Source organism: Delphinapterus leucas, chromosome 6 (genome assembly GCF_059928025.1).
Source record: "Delphinapterus leucas isolate spDelLeu-1000000601 "Yukka" chromosome 6, BTC_Dleu_Yukka2, whole genome shotgun sequence".
In the NCBI taxonomy this organism is placed as follows: Eukaryota; Metazoa; Chordata; class Mammalia; order Artiodactyla; family Monodontidae; genus Delphinapterus; species Delphinapterus leucas.
The window spans coordinates 121,302,216-121,322,426 of NC_143134.1; the positions used below are offsets into that span (position 1 = coordinate 121,302,216).

General features: G+C 45.0%; 1 protein-coding gene across 7 annotated transcripts in view; it reads right to left on the reverse strand.

Annotated features, from left to right (window-relative positions):
* TSC1 (TSC complex subunit 1) overlaps nucleotides 1–20,211 on the reverse strand; it is a 48,543-nt gene that overhangs the window by 6,376 nt on the left and 21,956 nt on the right. For 6 of the 7 annotated variants that reach the window (XM_089913930.1, XM_022578330.2, XM_089913931.1 and 3 more), the window contains 14 exons: nucleotides 19,156–19,310; nucleotides 18,694–18,767; nucleotides 12,807–12,982; nucleotides 12,037–12,152; nucleotides 11,590–11,701; nucleotides 11,157–11,275; nucleotides 9,308–9,377; nucleotides 8,792–8,896; nucleotides 7,946–8,504; nucleotides 6,827–6,870; nucleotides 6,032–6,198; nucleotides 5,051–5,233; nucleotides 4,049–4,159; nucleotides 2,809–2,931 (listed from right to left, as the gene is read on the reverse strand). In XM_089913930.1, the coding sequence (XP_089770056.1) occupies nucleotides 2,809–2,931; nucleotides 4,049–4,159; nucleotides 5,051–5,233; nucleotides 6,032–6,198; nucleotides 6,827–6,870; nucleotides 7,946–8,504; nucleotides 8,792–8,896; nucleotides 9,308–9,377; nucleotides 11,157–11,275; nucleotides 11,590–11,701; nucleotides 12,037–12,152; nucleotides 12,807–12,982; nucleotides 18,694–18,767; nucleotides 19,156–19,310 (2,114 nt within the window). The remainder of the gene's footprint in view (nucleotides 1–2,808; nucleotides 2,932–4,048; nucleotides 4,160–5,050; nucleotides 5,234–6,031; nucleotides 6,199–6,826; nucleotides 6,871–7,945; nucleotides 8,505–8,791; nucleotides 8,897–9,307; nucleotides 9,378–11,156; nucleotides 11,276–11,589; nucleotides 11,702–12,036; nucleotides 12,153–12,806; nucleotides 12,983–18,693; nucleotides 18,768–19,155; nucleotides 19,311–20,211) is intronic. The other variant, XM_089913933.1, reaches the window with a different exon arrangement.

The following is a 20,211-nucleotide window of genomic DNA, read 5'->3' on the forward strand; positions in this document are numbered from 1 at the left end:
AATCAATGTAACAAACACTGAGAAGGTACTTTATTAGTATATTGCTAGTGGAAATAGAAACTAGTACAACTTTCTGGAAAGTAGGCTGGCAGTAAGTACCTACTAATCCTTCCCTGAAATCTATCCCTTAGGAAATCATTTGAAACATGAATAGACATTTGGGCACAAAAATAATCAGCACAGCATATTCAGAAGAGCAAAAAAACTAGAAACTATGAAGTCTAGCGTCAAGAAAGTAAGTAAATTAAAGTACATCTTCTATTTAATAAGATTTTAAAAATTATGTGTATCAGTAAAAGATAAAAAATCAGATTATAAAGCCACGTGAATAGTGTGATCAACTATGTTAACACACACATTCTGAAAACACGCCAATATTCAGTTATGATTTCAACACGGTGGAGGCGTGGGCCGGCACAGTGGAGGTGCAGTTCAGAGTGGTGGCGGTGTAGGCCGGCGCAGTGGCAGTATGGGTCGTTTGTTTTCTTTTCTACTCTTCTCCCTCCCCTAATACCAACTAAGAAAAAGCTAGAGACGCAACAGGAATGAACATCTGCAGACCAGGTACCCTGACAAGGTTTGTCAATCACGCCAGGAAGACAACCTGCCTGCTGACCGATGGAAACAGCAAGTGTGCGCTATGCTCAGAAGAGAGGTGGAAAGGATGCTTTTCTAACAAGTATATGCTACGTTTGTGTTGTGTGGCTTTTTTATTGTGGTAAAATATGCATAAACTTAAAATTACCATACATTTGTCTTTTTAAAAAAGATAATAAACCATACGGAGCAAGGAGATGAGCTTCCCTGAAGGCACCCCACCTCGAAGATGACCAGCAAGCCCAACGCTTCCTCGGTCAGAACGGGATCGAGTTAAGCTCAGGACTGGGACCAGATAATGCGGCCGCTCCAGCTATGCCTGAGGGCTCCAGGCTTCGGCATAGGTTAGGTAAACAAACTGAACTCTTGTCGGAAACAACAGTAAGTACTTATGGAGAATCAAACAAAGCACTGAACTAGGAACATCTATGCACTATCACTAACTCTCACAGCCATGTAAGAGGGGCTACACCCAGTACCTACCAGCCATTCCCCACCTGACGCTCAGATACCCATTTCTCGTCCCCTACTTGACTGAACAAGAGGAAGCCCAGCTCCAGGTCCAAACACAGGTTCAAAGCCATGGCTAGCTAGGGATGGACACATGACATGATCGTGGCCAATAACAAGGGTGGGAGGTCTGGTGGAGAGTTCCTGGGAAAGGTTTCCTTAATGAGAGAGACCTGCAGGAGGCGATGCTCTCCTCCTCCAGGGGACATCATGACATCTACCTGTGACAGTGTTAACTGTGGCACACATTTTGCAACCAGGAGCACAGACTGCCCAAAGACAAGGTTGAGAGGATAGGTCGAGTGGTGCAGAAGAGGGGAAAGAACGAGGCTCCTTGCTGCTGGTCCCTCAGCTGCTGACTTGACCAACCTGGAACTCACCTGCCTCAGGACTTCTTGTCAAGGGATATAATGAAACTCTTTATGGCTAAGCCGGTGAAGTCTTTTTCTGTTGCTGCTTACAGCTGAAGGTTGCAAGTCAGTATCACCATGCTCATTTTATGAACTGTGAAGCCAGGCCCAAAGAGGTCAGGTGGCTTGCTTGAGGTCCCAAGGGGGTAAGTGTTCTCACCAAAAGACAGCACCGTGGCACCCATCCACATTTCTCTCGGGAGAGTTAGGAGTGTGTTTAAGTAAGCTTTTTCAGAGGTTCTCTAGTCCCTCAGGTCTCTTTTCCCTTCTTTCTTTTTCTGAGGCCATTATACTTCCAAAATTAATGAGAGCTGGTTTCTAGAGAAAGTTCCACATTTAACATCCTTCTAAAGGGAGTCTGAATCTGAGAGTTGAGAGAAGCTGAGAAATAAGAATAACTATTATGAAAATTCCATCTCTCTGATTCTAAGACTACTCCCTACATTTGGCCAAGAGAAAAGAAAACAAAGCTTTACAAAGCAAAAGCCCAAGAAATCCTAAAAAGAAAGCCTGTGTTTGATGAAGAAGTTAGTGACAGGAAGCATCTAAGCATTTATTCTTAAAATTCCATTCCCAACTCATTCACCAACATTATCCGAGGCTATTTATAAAGTGACATAAAACTTCTGCCTCGACACCACTGGTAAGGCACTAATTAATGTAAGATCATCCCGACACTGGCCTTGTTGCCAGGACTGAACCACCATCTGCTGAAATCAAATTCAACATTACGAAGAAAAAAAAAGTTTCTAGCAATATAAACCCACAGCCCAGAGAGTTATATGCTGAACAGAATTGGCTCCCCATCCTTTTTCTTTATCTGTTAGCCTGTCTCTGTCTCTTTAAAGACGGGGGCATGGGTAAGAGAAGGAAAACACTTTTGGGACTTCCCTGGTGGTCCAGTGGTTAAGACTCCACGCTTCCACTGCAGGGGGCACAGGTCTGATTCCTGGACAGGGAACTAAGATCCCGCATGGCACACAGTGTGGACAAAAAAAAAAAAAAAAAAAGAAGAAAAATACTTTTATCACCTAGTCTGTACCAATTATCATTATGTGCTTTCACATATAACTGATTTAGTTTCAAAGCAACCCAACTAAGGGAAACAAGTTTGTGTGACAGCTGAAAAGTGCCTGTGTTGCCAGACCAGGGAGAAGTGGAAATGACACTAGGTCTGCCACGCCATCTTTCGGGAAACAATTCATAAGCCATTCTCTGTGCTGTGCCATAGACATATTTCCTGGGTCCTAACAGCGTCCCAGGTAGGGTCTGGCTCCTCAAGCCCACATACCTTTGTGGTGTCTGAATGCTTGTTCTGCAGTTGTTCCAAATACAGCTCGTTGACTTCCCCGAGAACCAACAGCTGCCTGTTCAAGAACTCCATCTGCTGTTGGACCGACTCACTATTTGAGAGCTAACAAAAACACAGAAACAAGCAAAGTGAAAGATCTGACGACACAAAGCTAGCAAATGGACATTAAACAGGGAACCAGCTAGGAGCACACTATTTCAGGGCTGAGTCAGTGTAAACAACCCCCATGGTTTCAAAGGCCACACCAAAACGGCTGGTGGGGAGGAAGGGATACAAGGGCAACAAAAATGGACAGAAACGTACTTCAAAATTGTCCCTATGCAAAGGGGAAGAGGCGCAAATGCTCCACATCAAAACTGGCCACCCACAGGGCACCTCGAGGAGATGGGTATGTACACAACCACCACAGCAGGGACGTTAGGTCCAGTGGGGTAAAGCCCTGGGGTAAACCCACAGGTTCTTGAGTAAGTGATTTACATATGAGTGCAATGACTTCCAAAGAGGGAAAGATCATAGCTCAAAAGCCTGAACGAACTCTTCACATTTATGTAAATGAAGTGTTAAGAACAAGTTCCCAGGATACACATAGACCAGGGCTCAGGCTAGGTAGTTCCCTGCTGCAGGGCCGTCCATGCACTGTCTGATGTTTAGGAGTACCTCAGCCCCTCCCACTCAATGTCAGTAGCATCAAAAACGTCAACCAGTGGTGGTGCAGTGGTTAAGAATCCGCTGGCCAATGAAGGGGACATGGGTTTGAGCCCTGGTCCAGGAAGATCCCACATGCCGCAGAGCAACTAAGCCCATGCGCCACAACTACTGAGCCTGCGCTCTAGGGCCTGTGAGCCACAACTACTGAGTCCGCGTGCCACAACTACTGAAGCCCGCATGCCTAGAGCCCATGCTCTGCCACAAGAGAAGCCACCGCAATGAGAAGCCCGCGCACCACAGTGAAGAGTAGCCCCAGCTCACTGCAGCTAAAGGGGGCCCACGCACAGCAATGAAGACCTAATGCAGCCAAAAATAAATTAAAAACAAAACAAAACAAAAAACGTCAGCCAAAAATGTCTCCAGATATTGCCCAATGTCCCCTGGGGGGAAGGGAGCAGAATCACTCCCTGTTGGGAAGCCCTGACACAGACACACGAGTAATACACGTGTCCTGTCTGGAGGAAGGACATCAGCAGTGGTGTGAGCATGGCCCAGCTTGCCCGCCTCTTACCTTCTGAGACACCTGGCTGAGCAGCAGCTCGGTGTGGCACACCTTGCTGTTGGCCTTCTTCAGTTCTATGCGCAGCTCCGCGATCATGTTCCTGCAGTCCTCCAGCTTCGTCTGCCCAAGGAGACGTGCCAGGAAGTTACAGGGTGCCAGCAGGCCAGGCCACGGGTGCACCTGGCCATCGGCCCACAGAGAACCGGGAAAGCCTCGTGCCTCTGTTGCTCTACTATTCTTGGGCCATCAGGCTTAAAACTAACTTCTTAGCTTTAAAAAGTAAGTTATAGTTAATTTCTGAGTTTCTGACTGATTATCAAAAGGGAAAACAAAAAAGCGCTTAAATCTGCAGTTCCCAAACTGTGCACCAAAGAGCCCTAGGGCTACACAGCAGGCTCACAGAGGCGCTGTGGGGCTAGTTTTAAATTTCGAGGGAAACACAGCGACATCTACTGGTCATGATGTGAACTACTAGCTAGAGGGAGCTCAGCGTTTCAGTTATCAGGTGCTCTACGTGCCTGTGGAACACGTATTATCTTTGCAAAGCTGGGCTTGTAGGTGGTTGCTGTGATAAACATCACCATGAGAAAACCAATGTGAAACAGGAATTGAGGGCGTCAGTGTCTCATCTGATTCCAAGGTCTGAGACTCAGCACTGCCCAACAGGTACACGTACCCATTTGTAAGTGACCATGGTCACTCAAAAATGAGATTGAAAATTGAAAAAAAAGTATGTGTATTATTTTCTAACAGCTACTAAGTCGTTAGGACCTAAATCCTAAGTTGTCTGGATCTACTTACTAGGCAGAACTGTTAGATGTTTCTTTTGGCTGTGGAGTACCAGGAAAAAATTAATGAAATGCCGACAGAACCGTGAACCCAGAAAGCTGGGGACCCTCTGCCCTAAATAAAATGTACCTGACGTGAAATCTACGTGCCACGATTTCAGAGATGAATCAGGTGCCTTCCCGCCCTTTCCTGGCGGCCTCTGCCGGGCGCCGCAGCGCGTACCTGTAACTCCTGGCTCTGGTTGTAGAACTCCTCCCGGTCATGCTGAAGCTGTCTGATCTGGCTGTGGAGCTGGGTGACCACCGTGTCTCGCTGCTCCTGAAGCTGACTGTATCTGGCTTGTTCTTTCTGCAGACTAACCTTCCATATCTGGATGTCTTTCTCTTGTAACTTCAACTGGTCTTTCTAGCAGAGACCAAAGAGGCCATCATTTTAGCTGCCTTCCAGCATGGGCAGTGACCCTCAAGTTCAATGCATGCTGCAGACACTTCATCTGAACAGGCACGAGCTAACCACAGGCCCAGAATCTGACACCCCACTGCTGTCTAACTTGGCTTTTGGGCAAGGGTTTCCAAATTCCACGTTAGCAAATGGATCAAAAGTTGCTTAAAGGACTTTTCTCAGCGATCAACTTGCTCCTGATACTTTCAAAAGTCCTAAGCACCAGCAATGAAGTAAGTGCTGGTACTGGCCAAGGTCGCTAAAGTGAGGAACACTGACTGAAAGCTTACCTTGCACCAGCAATGCGCAAATGCTTACTGACACGGTTTTTTTAACCACCACAGTTAGAAAGTAGATGCTGCTATTATTATTCTCATTTTACAGAATGGGTAACAGAGGCCTCCAGAGGCTAAATGACTTTCCTAAGGTAATGAGTGTTAGAGCCAAGGTCACTCTCCAGGTCTGACTGGCTTAACTGCCCTCCAAGTTTCTGCCATAAAACTGCTTCACGAGAGCTGGTTTTACATTTGGAGAAACAAAATCACCTTTTGCCTCTGTTATCATCATAGCCAATTACAGACCAACAGACACAAAAAAAATCACTTGTCCCCATGGGTTAGAAGAGCTGCAAGGGAATTCAGGGATGTGGCCGTTCACGTATTAACCTCAGAGACGAAGTGACCTGCCCCAAGCCGCACCAGCGGGCAGAGCCAGGATGGAGAGCTCTGGCCTCGACCCCCGCCCGGGCCCCGAGGTGCTCACCATGGCAGCGTTGTGCTCCTCCAGAGCGGCTGCCCTGGTCACCTTGCGCAGGAGCCGCCTGTTCCGAAGCGCGTGCTGCTGCCTCTTAAAACGCTCATAGAGTAACTGGTTGTGCAGTAAAAGCAACTGGTTACGGAGGGAGCGGGTCTCATCTGAGGGAGCGGAGCCTGATTGTAAAGCAGAGGGAGGGTGGCAGAGATGCCTTTTACATAGCGTTCAGTCAAGCCCCAGCCAGTGGTTTGTTAGCTTAAGAAACACGATTCTTGAAGGAACAAAGTCACTCACTTTGCAAATGACCACCTGGTTTCCAGCCACAGTCACTCAATGGGGGGGGAGGGGCAGTACCTACTACCCATCTTCCTTTTAAAGGAACGCACAGGGGTACAATGTAGGATGGCTCTTTGAGAGCTCCAAGTGTTTTCCCCCACAAATCTGCTATCTATATATCTATCTATCTATATCTATCTATCTATGACTCCATTTCTTGCTTCTTGGTAGGTTATCGCTCAAGAACTGTCCCAGCACCACTCACTTCACTTGGATCTTTTCTAGGGAAGGCTGGCATGAGGCCTGCCTCTTTGCACTTCTGTTCTCAAGCACGTGGTACTTGCCACTTTTCAAAAATAGGAAATGCTGACTTTGCAACACGTGAGAGACTCTGTACCCAAGCAGATAACCCAGCTGGAGCAGTAGAGAGGGGGAGATGTTTCCTATAGGGCACCTCCTTCAAGGACAGAAAAGGCAACAAAGCAGGATCTCTATGGGCTGGATTTGGAGCTAAAGTAACGACTTTACCTCCGAAGTGGGTCCAGTCGACAGACTTGCTGGGTAAAGACAACCTAGGAAAAACAAGTTTTTGAGTGACAAAGTTACAGATCTTACCTAGAAAAATTTAACTGGACTTTTAATTGCAGCAACATTAAGTCACTTCGTTGTGGTCACAAGTGCACAGGCATGAGAAAGTTTCAAACACAAAGCCCACCTGGGGTAAGAGGAGGGGCCTTATAGCTGATGGAAGGGGCCCCCATTAAGCACCACCAAGTTTCCAGAGTGGAAAGGCCCTAACTCAGAGCTCATACTGTAGCCTCTGAATTTTGGTCAGCTCTCCAAGGCAACTGAGTGATCAAACACACTGAGAGCTGTTTTCAACCCTCTCTGTTGAGAAGCTACTGTCACCCAAGGTTAAGAAAAAAGCAGGTAATTTACCTGAGTCTATTACACTAAACTTCATTCAAAAAGGGATCATAAACATTACAGTTATCTGTCAAATTCCACCTTAGGTTATTCTACAGAAGAAAAATTAAAACTAGCATTCCCTAAGAGCCTGTTTAGAAATGGCATCACTGTGGACTAGTGATTCCCTTATTCTTTCTCTAGATCACCTTTAAAAGTGTAATAAAGAAGGGATGAAAACAGTGCTCCCTGGCAGGTTCTTAACCCATGTGAGCAGGGGCAGGCCGCCATGAACTTGCATTGAAATGCTGACGGTTTTTATCTTCCAATGGACTATGTTACCAAAACAAAACAACAAATCTGCAGCTGGAGAAGGAGACTTGGTGACCACTATTTCTATATTATTTGAACATCATAACCTCATCCTCAAATTTTCAGAGAGCAAAGATGAAAGCGTTGAGCTTCTTCACAGCACAGTGGCACAGAACAGCCCAAATATAAAAGACTCACTTTTAAATGGCCTGTAACCTAAGGAATTGCCTGAGTTTAACGCGCCTGTGTGGAGGATACACACATTCATGTACATCAAAGGCAACAGGCTAGAAGGACGCCTGACAAAACAGCGAACCAACTGCCTCTGGTGAGCACAAGAATAATTCCTGTTTCCAACCACCAGCTTCTTGTAGTTTATAATCAAACGGAACGTTTAAAGGAAAAGAGAACAGCGCTGCCGCGCCTCACCTGTTGAGCTCCTTGCTGTGCGCTTCTGCCCCTTGCTGTATCAGTCTGTCCAGCACTTCCATGGGGGAGGCAGAGGGCATGAAGTCCTCCTCCGTGTTCCCTTTTGCTTTCTTTAGCAGTCCCTCCGTCTTCTTGCTGACAAAATGACGGGCAGCCTTTGGCAGTGCCACCTCAAAAAGGTGATCGTATGGGGGAGGCTGCCCACCACCAGACCCCACTCCCCTCTGAGGTGGGATTTTAAAAGGCCTGGGAGTGAGGGTGCTGCTCTCCAGAGAGGCCTGGCGCTCTCTGCCCCCGGCAGGGCTCTCCTCGGCGCCTCCGCAGGGCAGGTCTATGGGGGTAAAGGCTTGCTTTGGGGTGTCAGGCCCCAGCCTGTCCAGGGCAGAGTTCAGAGGCTCAGGGTTCGCACCGGTGCCCTGGGCACTGGAGACGGCTGAGTGGGTCTTCCGCGGGCAGCCCGGGAGACTGTCCCGGTAGAAGGGAGAGTCAAAGCCTCCGCGAGGAGCTAGGGGCTCGGCGTCGGCTGTTGTGATCTCGGAGAGTTCTTTAGATATTGCCGCTGCGAGCAGGGAGGGAGAGAAGAGACAGCACAGTCAACAGGCCAACCTGGGTAAGGTCAGGCAGTGTGGGGTTGCACGCTGCCCTGGGCCCCCCAGAGGGACAGATAAACAGTGGCCTCCCTTCACTGGGCACAGGACTCAGAATACAACTCCCATCTCCTCCCCCAAGAGAAGAAAAACCAAGCAAGCCTGTGTGTGTTGACGCTAAATCCTGGTACTAGGGCAGAACGAGGGCTTCACCAACTCGCAGCAATCCCACACGAGCCCAGAATCCCGCAGGTGTTACCTTCTTCTTTATCCTTTTCAATGCTATCTTCTTCAGAAGCCAGGCCACCTAGAAACCCTGGCAGGTCACTGAGAGCGACAGACCCTTTGCTCCCAGGCAGCTCTTCTGAAGAGAAACAAAGACAACGAAACACACTGGCCACCCCCGTCACTGTGAAAACTGCTTCCACTGTAACAGAATAGGCCTACTATGGTTCCTTCTGCTGAAGACAGAAAGCTACCACAGAAAGCCAAAATATTACAATAATCTAACTAAAGGTACCAAAAAATAATCCCACAGAAAATATAACTCTCCGTTCTTAACATCTCAGAGAACAGATAAAGCCACAGTTCGACCAGCTCAAAACACAGGTACTTAAAAGCTTTGGGGGCTGTTGTTATGAGGCTGGCTTTTCGAATTAATTATATGTTTCATTATCTCTGGGCTTCAGTGATTTGTGGTGTTCCAGAATTTCCCTGTTTCCACATATAACCCATCAAGAATCAAGCAAGGTCTACTGTTACCCAGAGATTTTACCTAATCCTCTGTCATTCGGAAGATGGTGTTGTCTATGTAGACAGGGCCTTGCAGAATCTGTTCTCTCTTCCTGAAAAGACAGGTACCATTTATATCACAAGGCAGAAAATTGTGTACATGTTCTCTAATATTAGAGAAATATCCTAAACACCTACAATTTTAGCATATTGTAGAGGAGTTTAAAGTTTAGCCCCATGGTTCTCAAACTGTTTGGTCTCAGGATGCCTTCCTATTCTTAATAATTATTGAGAATCTCAAGGACTTTGTTTATGTGGTTATACCTATTGATAGTTATCATGTTACAAACTAAAACAGAATTTTAAAATTATTAATTCACTTAAAAATAACAAACCCAGGAATTCCCTGGAGGTCCAGTGGTTAGGACTCTGGCTTTCACTGCTGAGGGCGCGGGTTCAATCCCTGGTCAGGGAACTAAGATCCCGCAAGATGTGCGGCGCGGCCGAAAAAAAAACGACCCAATACATGTAAACATAAATAACATTTTTATGATAAATAAAAATAAGTTTAGTGAGAAGCGTCAAGCTGTTTCACATTTTTGCAATCCCTTTCATATCTGGCTTAGGGGAAGAAAGCTGGGTTCTTATGTCTGCCTCTGCTCTGCTGCTAGGCTATTCTGGCTCAAGTGTATGAAGAAAACTCTAGGGCCCACAGATAAGTAGTTATAAAAAGTAAACAGACTGTTTAGATAACTGTGGATAGCCATCTTTGATACTACACTAAAACTTGACAAGGGGTGTTTCTTCAAGGTTACAGTGCAGAATCTGAAACCATGGCAATTCACTCTTCACACTGTGTCAAGATCCACTGGTCTGCCTTGTCCCCCAAATGCGTCTTTTACCTACGTGTGATTCTATAACATATACACTGGGCATGTAGAATACTGGGTCACCAAGTTATGCAGATCTTCTAAGCGTGGCAACATTTCATTATACAATATCAAAAACTCAAATTATTAACCAAGCTTCCCAAGACTTTTCAATCTCATCATAAAAGACTTGGGGAAACTATTAAGCTCTTGGTGCCAGATATCAGTTTTTTAATATTCTAGTTTCACCTTTTTATCACTGGCAACAAATACCATCAGTTGTTTATCTTGAAGTGACAGACCCAGTTTGTCATCTAAGAAGCTAACTGCCTGCCAGACACTCAGGTATGAGTAACCATAGTTTGTCACCAGTTGTTCTTTCAAACAAAACTGCTGCTCCATGAAAAAAAAGCAACTAGTTCAGCTCTTAACTCAAATAACGGCACAAGTGCTTGTGGTGGCCACCACACACCGGTACGCACTCAGGTGCTTGATGTCCATTTCCTACTTCATCACAAACAATATTAAACATAGGCGTTCTTTCTATGGAATACTCAAGGTTTGTTTTGTTGTTGTTTCTTTTCTTCTGTTAAACTGAAAGAACACATCGAGGAAGAAGAATGCAATGCTTACCAGGAGAGTATGATTTATACTAAGGGGCCAGCCCTTTTACCCACCATTGTTTCTGTGCCATGAGTATAAGTGCCAATGTGGTAAAAAGGGCGAATAACCACTTAGTATTACTAAGAAAGTAGTTCTGACCTGGCAGATGCCCTTAAAGCGTTTTGAGACCCCTGCAGTGAGCAGATCACACTCTGAGAGCTGCTGGTTAGTCTATTTTTTCTACCTCAACATAATAAAGGCCATATAGGGTTAGTCTATTCTGAACTGATCTGATTCAAACCCATTACATTTTAGGTCAAACTTCTATCTGGCATAACAGGCTTCACAAAGTGAGGCTGGAAGCACGTCACCGTGCTTGGGTGGGGGGGTGGGGAGGGCAGCAGAGGAGCCCAGGCAAACCTTCTTGGGGGCTGTGGCCATGGCCTGCGGGAGTGAAATGTGCACGTAGTCGTCCGAATGGCAGGGTGGGGCTGGAGGAGGAGAGGTTGCAGGGGTTCCCAGAGGAGTTCCTTTTCTACCTGCTCAGAGACAAGAGCAGAATATACACACTTTGAGGAAGTAAAACAATTAGGAAAACTGCCAAATTTTTTTCCCCATAACTATTACTGCAAAGAAAGCTGCTAGAGTTAACTTTCTGGGGATCTAGATCAGTCTTTTTTTTTTTTTTTAGGTTCACTTTATGTGTTCTGAAAGCTCCAGGGGTTTGTATTGTCAAAAATAGGTTTACTATTACAAATGGCTCTCAAACTCACTATTAGATCTAAGAGATAGTTCCTTATCATAAAAGGCCGGCCCCAACCAACCAGTCAAATCTAACCTAAGACATACATACCCGCTGTACCAAAGACTTTACTGTAAGGGTGTGACAAATCAGGTGGGACATTTCCAGGAGAAGTTGGAGGAGTGGTCATCCCACAAACCACAGATGGGCTCCAAAGAGTAGCCTAGAAGTTAATAAGGCAGGTCAGCGATGAGGAACGAATAGCTATGCCTCCCGAGGTTTAAGTCCATGATCAATGATCTTAAACTTAGCCTTTCAACTGGAAAAAGGCATCTTATTAAAGCCTTATCAAGAGACACATTGCATTTTGTAAGTCTAGACTCCAAGAGAAACCCGAGTGGCAACAGTAACTTTTCTTGCAAATGTCATGCATCCTTAAAAACTAACTCCAGAAATGAGCAGTGAGAGATTTTCCCAACCATAGGCTAAATCCTGACCCAAATGGTCAGCTTCGCCAGCAAGCAGAGAAGAAAGCAGGCACACTATTTGACACCATACTTGTGGCGGCTCAGTTAACAGCCGTGTCGACAGGGAACTCAGAGTCTGAGGTAGCTGCCCTGGCGTGTTTAACAACATCAGCCGAGAAGTGGAGTGAGGGGTAGAAGTAGCACTGCCTACAATGGAAGGGAAAGAACACAGGGGGTCAGTGTGTGGCTTCAGATTATTCTGATAAAGAATTACAGTCCTCGAGACCATTTGATCATTTAAAAGCCTCTTTAAATACCCTTTGGAAATAAAGTTTAGTAAGGTTTGATGTCTAGTTAAGCTTTAGGATAACTTGAAAAAGCACAACCCGTATGACAACTCCGCTGGGTGCTACCTATAGATAAGCCTAGACTTTTACATGAATCCAGTTCTGAATTGTCCAGGTTCATTCAAAACTGTGTCAATGTGACAGCCCAGAGGGCCTCACTCAAAGTGTCTGAAAAAATCTAGCCCAGAGGGCCTCACTAAAAGTGTCTGAAAAAATCTAAGATTCCTTTATGAGCTGGAGCCTAGAAGCCAAATCCTTTAATCCATTTTCTTTGTTAAGTGTTGACACATCCCAAGTCTGTTGACATACTATCAAGAAGGAGATCAAGGACATGGGACTGTAAATTAAACTTAGGGGAAAATGGAGGCAAATTCAAATTTTAAATATTTGGGAAACAGTTCCTAGGAGCTGACCTAAGTCTTATTCTAGGAAAGGGAAAAAAGCTCAACAAAAATAAACAATGCTTTCTAGAGACAGAGCTGTAAAGCAGATAAGTAGCAAAGTCACTTTTTACCATAGCTATTCTGTGTGTCAACATAAGAGCTGGCGGTGACATCGGCTGAACGATGAGGAAAACGGGCTGAGATTTGGTGAGACACAGAATAGCCATCTTCATATGAGGCTTCTGTAGGGTCCAGAGAGATTTTGGCACATTCTATGACAACATCATGTGTTTCTAGTCTCTTCCACCTGTGAAAGGCAACGAAAGTCAAGAAGTGCATGTTATAATCCATTTATTCAAACCATCAAACACTGAAGGGTGCTAACTCAGTGCCAGCCACTGAACTATGGCTAGCAAAGAACAGGCAGAACCGCGCCAGCCCAAGTAGTAATCAGCACTATGATATACAGAACTCGCCATTCATTTTACAAACCTATACCCTCCCTATTTAAAATGGTTATATCAAGTTATCAGAAACTAGTCCGAAACAAAAATTCCATCAACAAAAGACCAGGCACAGCCTCAGAAGAGAATACAAACTATGCAGAGCAGCCACCAGGGGAAACTCCTTTGGCACAAAGGTAATCAAACAAGAGGGAGACCTGGAAACTGCCAGGTAGCTGAGGCTGACTTAAGGTCTCCTATCAAAGCCTCAGGATTCTAATCCATCCCTAGACCAGAAATACAATGCAGCAAATCTCAAACTGAGAGAAAGCCCACGAGGATATCTGAAGAATTGTCTGAAGAGTCCTGTTATGTGATCCAGAGTTCCACTTCTAAGAATTTAGCCTATGGAAATAGACACACATCAAGATGGACAACACTCAGCGTAGCTTGTAATAGAAAGAAGAAAGGTCCAGCCAAAGAGGAAGATTCTACAGAAGAAAAATTATTACACCACCGTGAAAAAGCATGCTTTCAGCAGATCAATGGTTGCCAGGAGTGAGAGAGGAGACTGAACACCTCTCAAAGGGCATGAAGGAACTTTCTGGGCAGCTTCCAATTTTAGCTGCTTCCAGCTGAATTGTTACCCTGCCTCCATATTTCTATGCTTCAAATTTCCTGATGTCTGAATTTTTAGACATCAACTATTTTTTAAAATTAATTAATTAATTAATTTTTTTGGCTGTGTTGGGTCTTCCTTGCTGCACGCAGGCTTTCTCTAGTTGCGGCGAGCTGGGGTTACTCTTCGTTGCGGTGCAAGGGCTGCTCGTTGCGGTGGCTTCTCGTTGCGGAGTACGGGCTCTAGGCGTGCAGGCTTCAGTAGTTGTGGCACGCGGGCTCAGCAGCTGTGGCTCACGGGCTCTAGAGCGCAGGCTCAGTAGTTGTGGCACACGGGCTTAGCTGCTCCGCAGCATGTGGGATCTTTCCGGACCAGGGCTCGAACCCGTGTCCCCTGTGTTGGGAGGTGGATTCTTAACCACTGCACCATTAGGGATGTCCCAAGACATCAACTATTAAGGGTCCTTATGGTAGGAGAGGATTTAGGTCACTTCCGTATATCCTTTTCCCTTCTCCCCAGTGCTCTCAAAACAGTGTATCATTGTTTTGTTGTTTCAAAATTGATTTTGAACAATTCATTTTAATGACTAGATAAGCACCACTCATGGCTGAGCCAAAGAATATACTACAGTATTTCCTTTGCTGCTCAATCTAGTTTCTCCTGGAGTTTGAATGTTGTTGCTCCTTTTCCTCAGTCTTCTAATGTGTCTATTACTAATCCTTCCTAATGTGGCTCTAGCAGTTCTGAAATAATGCCTAATATAATTTGTTCATAATGAAATGCAAATAGTCTACCAGGATTATTCACCCTCTCCTAAAGAGCTCCCTGCTGGAGCCCTCCCTCTCCCACTGGTTGTTCTCAGCATTGCTGTGTTATACCAAGACTTCCCTTGACCAAGACCCTAAGTCAGGTCCCCCATTTCATGAACTCTGTGTCTTCCTCGATTTTACTCTCGTTTTGGTGGAAGACATGCTCCAGTGGTTCACTGAGGAAGGGTACATGTGAGGTAAATTTGAGTCCTTGCATGTCTAAAAATGTCTCATACTTGATAGGCAGTTTGGTTGGGTATAGAATTCTAAGCTGATAACCTTTTTTCTCTCAATTTTGAAGGTGTTTCAGAAGCTAACCTCATTCTGATTTTCTGATCTTTATAGTTTTGGTTTTTTCTCTCTGAAAGATTTATCCCTGGTGTACTGAAATTTCACAATATTGAGGCTTAGTAGCATTCTTTTTCATTGACTGTGCTGGAAACTAGATACGCACCTTCAATCTGGAAACTCACGTCCTTCAATTCTTGTATTTTCTTGTATCATCTGTACTTGTATTGGAAATTTTCTTCTGTTATTTCTTTCACAATTTCTTCCCCCACCAAAGTTTTCTCCTTCTCTTTAAAGACTTCTTTACTAGACTTCCTGGACTGATTATTTTAAATTCCTTCTTTCATTTTACTCATCTCTAGCCTTTGATTCTGCTTTCTAAGATATTCTCAACTGTACCTTTCAATTCTTTTACTGCAATGTTTATTTTGGCTATCATTTTTCATTTTCAACAGTGCTTTCTTTAGTCTCTGACTGTGCCCTTCTGTGGCATCCTGACCTTTATCTATGCACAAATGCTTCCTCTCTGTAGCTACTGTAGATGTTTTCTTCTGCTCTCTGTATTATCATTGTTTCTAGCTCCTTTTTCTTCTCTTTACATTGGTCTCTTATTTTTGGTGTTAGAACTTCCTTCAAAGGCCAGACGACCCATCTATCCAAGGTGAAGGAGGCTCTGTAGGTTGATCCAGGAGGCTTCCGAGTTAACACAGATTGGACATACACATCCAATTGTAGACTCTCCCCAAACCCCACCAAGCCTAGAGTAAAGATTCCTTTATTTGTTTCCTTTTAAATATAAACCCACAAGAAAGAGAAGAATGAGAAAACAGAGAACAGCACCACATGTTTTTGAAACTAGAAAGCACATAGGCAAGTGGTGACTGACTCAGTGAATCCAGGAAAGCAGAATCCTGAGCTGCCAATGTTTCAAAGCTAAAAGTCAACCTGATTCATACTGAGGAACCCTTAAAAAGCTAAAGAATTTGTATACGGCGAGTACTTCTGTATACCTGTACTTCTGGAGATGAGTGACAGGTAGGTGAGGGCAGCTAAAATCAGTAAGACAGGGTAAAATCTACCGAGGAGCAGTTAGAGCCCTGACACTCTGACTCTACACTCCCACTTTTCTCACCAGAAATCCAGATTATTCTCTGAGGAGGTTAAACAGAGAGTATCGGGACTGAGGTACTCCAGAAATGGTTGAGGGCACGAGTACTATTCAAACAAGAGGATTAAGTGAGCATGTACATTCTGAATGCCAAGACCACTAACCTCTCCCCACCAAGCAGCCTCTTCCCTCTAGGAGTAGCCAAATCCTGGCCAGATTAGACATCAGAAGACCCTTTCCTGAAAAAGTCCGACCAGCTCAAATGGAAACCAATACTGACATCAGCATCTCCAACAGATGCTCAGATCGACCTACAAGTGAACAAGCCCCATCCCTGTGAGCAAAGCTTTTTAGTCTCCTCACCCAGATATAAACCAATCTCTGCAGAAAGCCTCAAATTTTTAAAAAGAATAACAAAAGAGCAGTTTAAAGGAAACAGATTATGTAGGGAAAAGAAAACCTTAAAAAAACACCTATCAATCTTATCAAAGACATGAGAGACTGCGTCCATGAAATAAAAACAGGCTACTATAAAAAAGGAGCATTCAGAGAACTAAAAAGAGCTCTTAGGTACTGAAAACGTGGCAGAAATGGAACTATAATAGAAAGATTAAGAGCTAAAGACAAGGAAATCTTTAGGAATATTTCCTAAAGAGAAGAGGAGAGCAAAGAAAAGCAGAGAACTGCTCCAGGAAGTCCCAAGCAGAATACTAAGAGTTCCAGAAAGAAAGACAGAGACAGTCAAGGAAAAGAAATCAGGCACAAATAATTAAAGAAAATTTCCTAGAATTTAAAGATAGGAGCTTCCAGATTGGACAACGAGAACACATTCATATCAAGGGACATCACTAGGAAATTTCAGAATATTACAAGAACAACCAGAAGACAGTAAACACAGATGATCAGAAATCAAAATGTCTTTTGATTTCAATAGCAGCATTGGAGGCAAGGCAGCAATGGAATAATGCCTTCAAATTGCTAAATGAGAATGACTCCCAATCTAGAAATCTATACCCACATAGAAAATGACATCCTTTCTCTAAAAGCTACTAGAAGATATATTCCATGAATGTAAGAGTGACCCAGAAAAGAAGGCATGAGATACAGGAAATGGGAGAACCTGCACAGGAGAGAGGCACAGAGAAGCCCCAGGAGAACAAGATGATAGCTGTGTACGAGGCACAGAAGACAACCTGGTCAGATCAGAACAGACATGCCAAGAGACAAGCGTGTTGCAGGCCATCTCTAAGGTTTCTGCTGCCACCATACCCTCTTTGTAACTGAGGGACAGAGTGTCTAGGTGACAATAACTTGTTGGTACTGAGCTTGTCTTGTTATGCACTAATGAAGTTCCTACTCTCCCTTCTCTGCCAGGATCAGCTGAGGACATTCATTTCATCCCACAGAATGATTCTGCTCTGACCTATTCCTGGAAGCAGCCACAGTGAGTTCAGGAGCACAAACAGAGCAGTCCCCTCCCTCTGCCATATTTCGGCAGCACATCCAGCCCCTGGCCCTCACTATCTGGCCTCGCCAGATGCCCTGACTAGGGGAAGCCTTATGTTTCCCAGGACTTGTTCATGACTTTGCCCACCGACTTCCCTGGAAGGGACTCCTGTAAACTCTCAAGGAAGGGGACACCCAACCAAGACTCAGACACTCAGTTCCTCCTCTCGCCTCCTGGGAACCTTCACCTCATGATGACAAGACGGCCTTTTCCAAGGCCAGACTTTGCTTCCTAATTAGCTTTTCAAAATGAAACAATACATGTGGTCAAACTATAAAGAAAAGAAAGAGAATGATTAAAATAAAAGCAAGAATAGTAGGTGCCTCTGAGGTGAGACATGGAACAGGGAGAAAGATGGCTGCAATTGCGGAGGTTAATGTCCCATTTTTTTCAGCCAAGTGGTAGCTACACAAGTATCCATGTGTTATTACTAAACTTTTCTTACACATTTGCTATGTTTCTCTACATATATCTCACAGCAAGTTGCTTTAACCTGAGGTTCGTGTGGCAGAAGGAGGGCTCGTAGAGAAGTGAAATTTGCTGAAGGGGGATCATGCAGTCAGCCACCTTTCCCAGTGGGAGATCCTCCAATGTCAATACCCGTGGACCCCTTGTACCCCAGAAGGCTTCAATCCCCAGCCTGGGGAGCATGAGGCTGGCAGCCAGCCAGAGAGAAGCGGCGGGCAGGGGCTGAGCCTCTCACAGCTCAGTGTGTAGGATTTCACCCTGGTCCCCCCTTTCCAGTCATGACTCAGCTCCACCCTCCATCATGCTTGGCGTCCTCAAATCAGGAGCCTTGCAGGCTCCACTTCCCCAGAGAAGGAACCTGGGCACTTCTGCCAAGCCCCGTGGAGGATGGCAGTCGCTTGGCTAAGCAGGACAGAGAAAGGGACCCGGGGAGCCCGGCCACTCGACGTCCAGACTCTCCACAGTGCACTTGGTTCCAACCACACACCTCAGCGCCCGCCTTGCACAATCACACTGGGCTGCGAGCCTTTCTGGGCTTCTGCGGCGTGGGTACCTGCACTGCAACCTCCTCCATCCTGTCTGTGGGGAATACGCTTTAGACTCACGCATACAAAGTTATTTTACTGTAAAAGTCCATATGGACTTTTATGGAATGATTCCATAAACAGAAGAACATGCTTCCCCAACAACACCTCAGAAGGGACATCTCCAGGGTCACATTTTCAATTTCTTAAGTGAGCCTATAAAATTCTGTGTCACTAGTTCAGTTTCTATACCTTCGAGGGTCCAGTTCATGGTCCTTGGATCCAGTCACTAATTCTGGGTGAATTCGCACATGCTCCATCATTGGCTAGAAGAGTTTGGGTTGACAAGTTATAAAAGGCTTAACTTTCTATGGTATTTCTACACAATGAAATATTATTTGACAATAAAAAGGAATGAAGTACTGATACATGCCACAACATGGATGAATCCCGAAACATTATGTTAAGTGAAAGAAGCCATTAACAAAAGACCACATATTATATCATTCCATATAAATGAAATGTTCAGGACAGGCAAGTCCTATAAAGGCAAAAAACAGATCAGTGGTTACCAGGGCTGGGGGCAGTGGGCAGCACAGGGAGAAGGCTGAATTTCTTTTCAAATTTCCCTGTCTATCATTTAATACAAAAGTTATAAATGCAGCCTACCTACACAGTTGCTATGTAGCAAATAAATGAGTTTTTGCTACTTACCTTGACCACCTCCTCAAAAGTCTCCAGGTTCTCCTTCATACTGTAGTGAGAACGTAGGAAGGAGACAAAGTTGCAAGGGTACATCCCATACAGGCGATGGAAGAGAGCGTAAACACTGGCGTGGAGGTGGACGAGATAGATTTCCGTTACGTGGCCTGAAAAAGAAAACATTGAAAGGAGTCACCGAGCTGAACACAAGACTGATGTGTGTGAAACAGACACGAGCACAGGGCTGCCAGCGTGACTCTGCGTACGTGTGTTCCTACCCTGCTCCAAAGACAGTTAAGTAAGTAAGAGCGGTTTTCTAAAATCCAAATCTGAACACACCGGACACCCCTGTTTGAAACCCATCAGTGGCTCCCCATGGCCTCTGGATAAACTCCCATCTACTTAGAGTGACCCATAAAGGCTCACACTGATCTAATCTCTGCGCTCCTCTCCAGTCACCCCTAAAATAGGACCCCAGACATTCTCATAATACTGAACTGCCTTTACAACGGTACTCCCTGAAATCTGTAATCATACTTCTCCACGGCCCTACTCAGTACACGTCTCTTGAGAACAGCACTGACTCACTCACCTCTGTACCCTTAGTGCCTCGCACTGGGCTTGATGCGTGAGAGGCGTTCGTATATTTGTGGAACGAATGTGTGAGAATGTTCTAAAATCAGTTTGTAGTCTTAGCTACGCAGATTTGTAACTATAGAGTGAAAAACTACCACCCAGAAATTAGCTTAAAGAGCTAAGAGTGGGAGAATTAGAAAATTTAATTCATCTAGCGTTACCTAGACCCTATGGAAAACCCCAAGTCCACAGTATACATAAAGCTCCTCTAAATTAATGGACATCCCCAGGAAAAGCCTATGAGACAAGCCGGCATCATATGCGCCTCAGGCTTGTCACTTAATCCTGCACAGGAAGCCAGAGTATTCCATTTCCCAGGGCTGACACATTTCATTCTTTCAACACGAATACCTCATGCTGGGATGACCAAAGGATTCCAAATTTTGCGTGTTTATATAGCTTCTGAATCATTTTGATAGAGCTGTACTACCT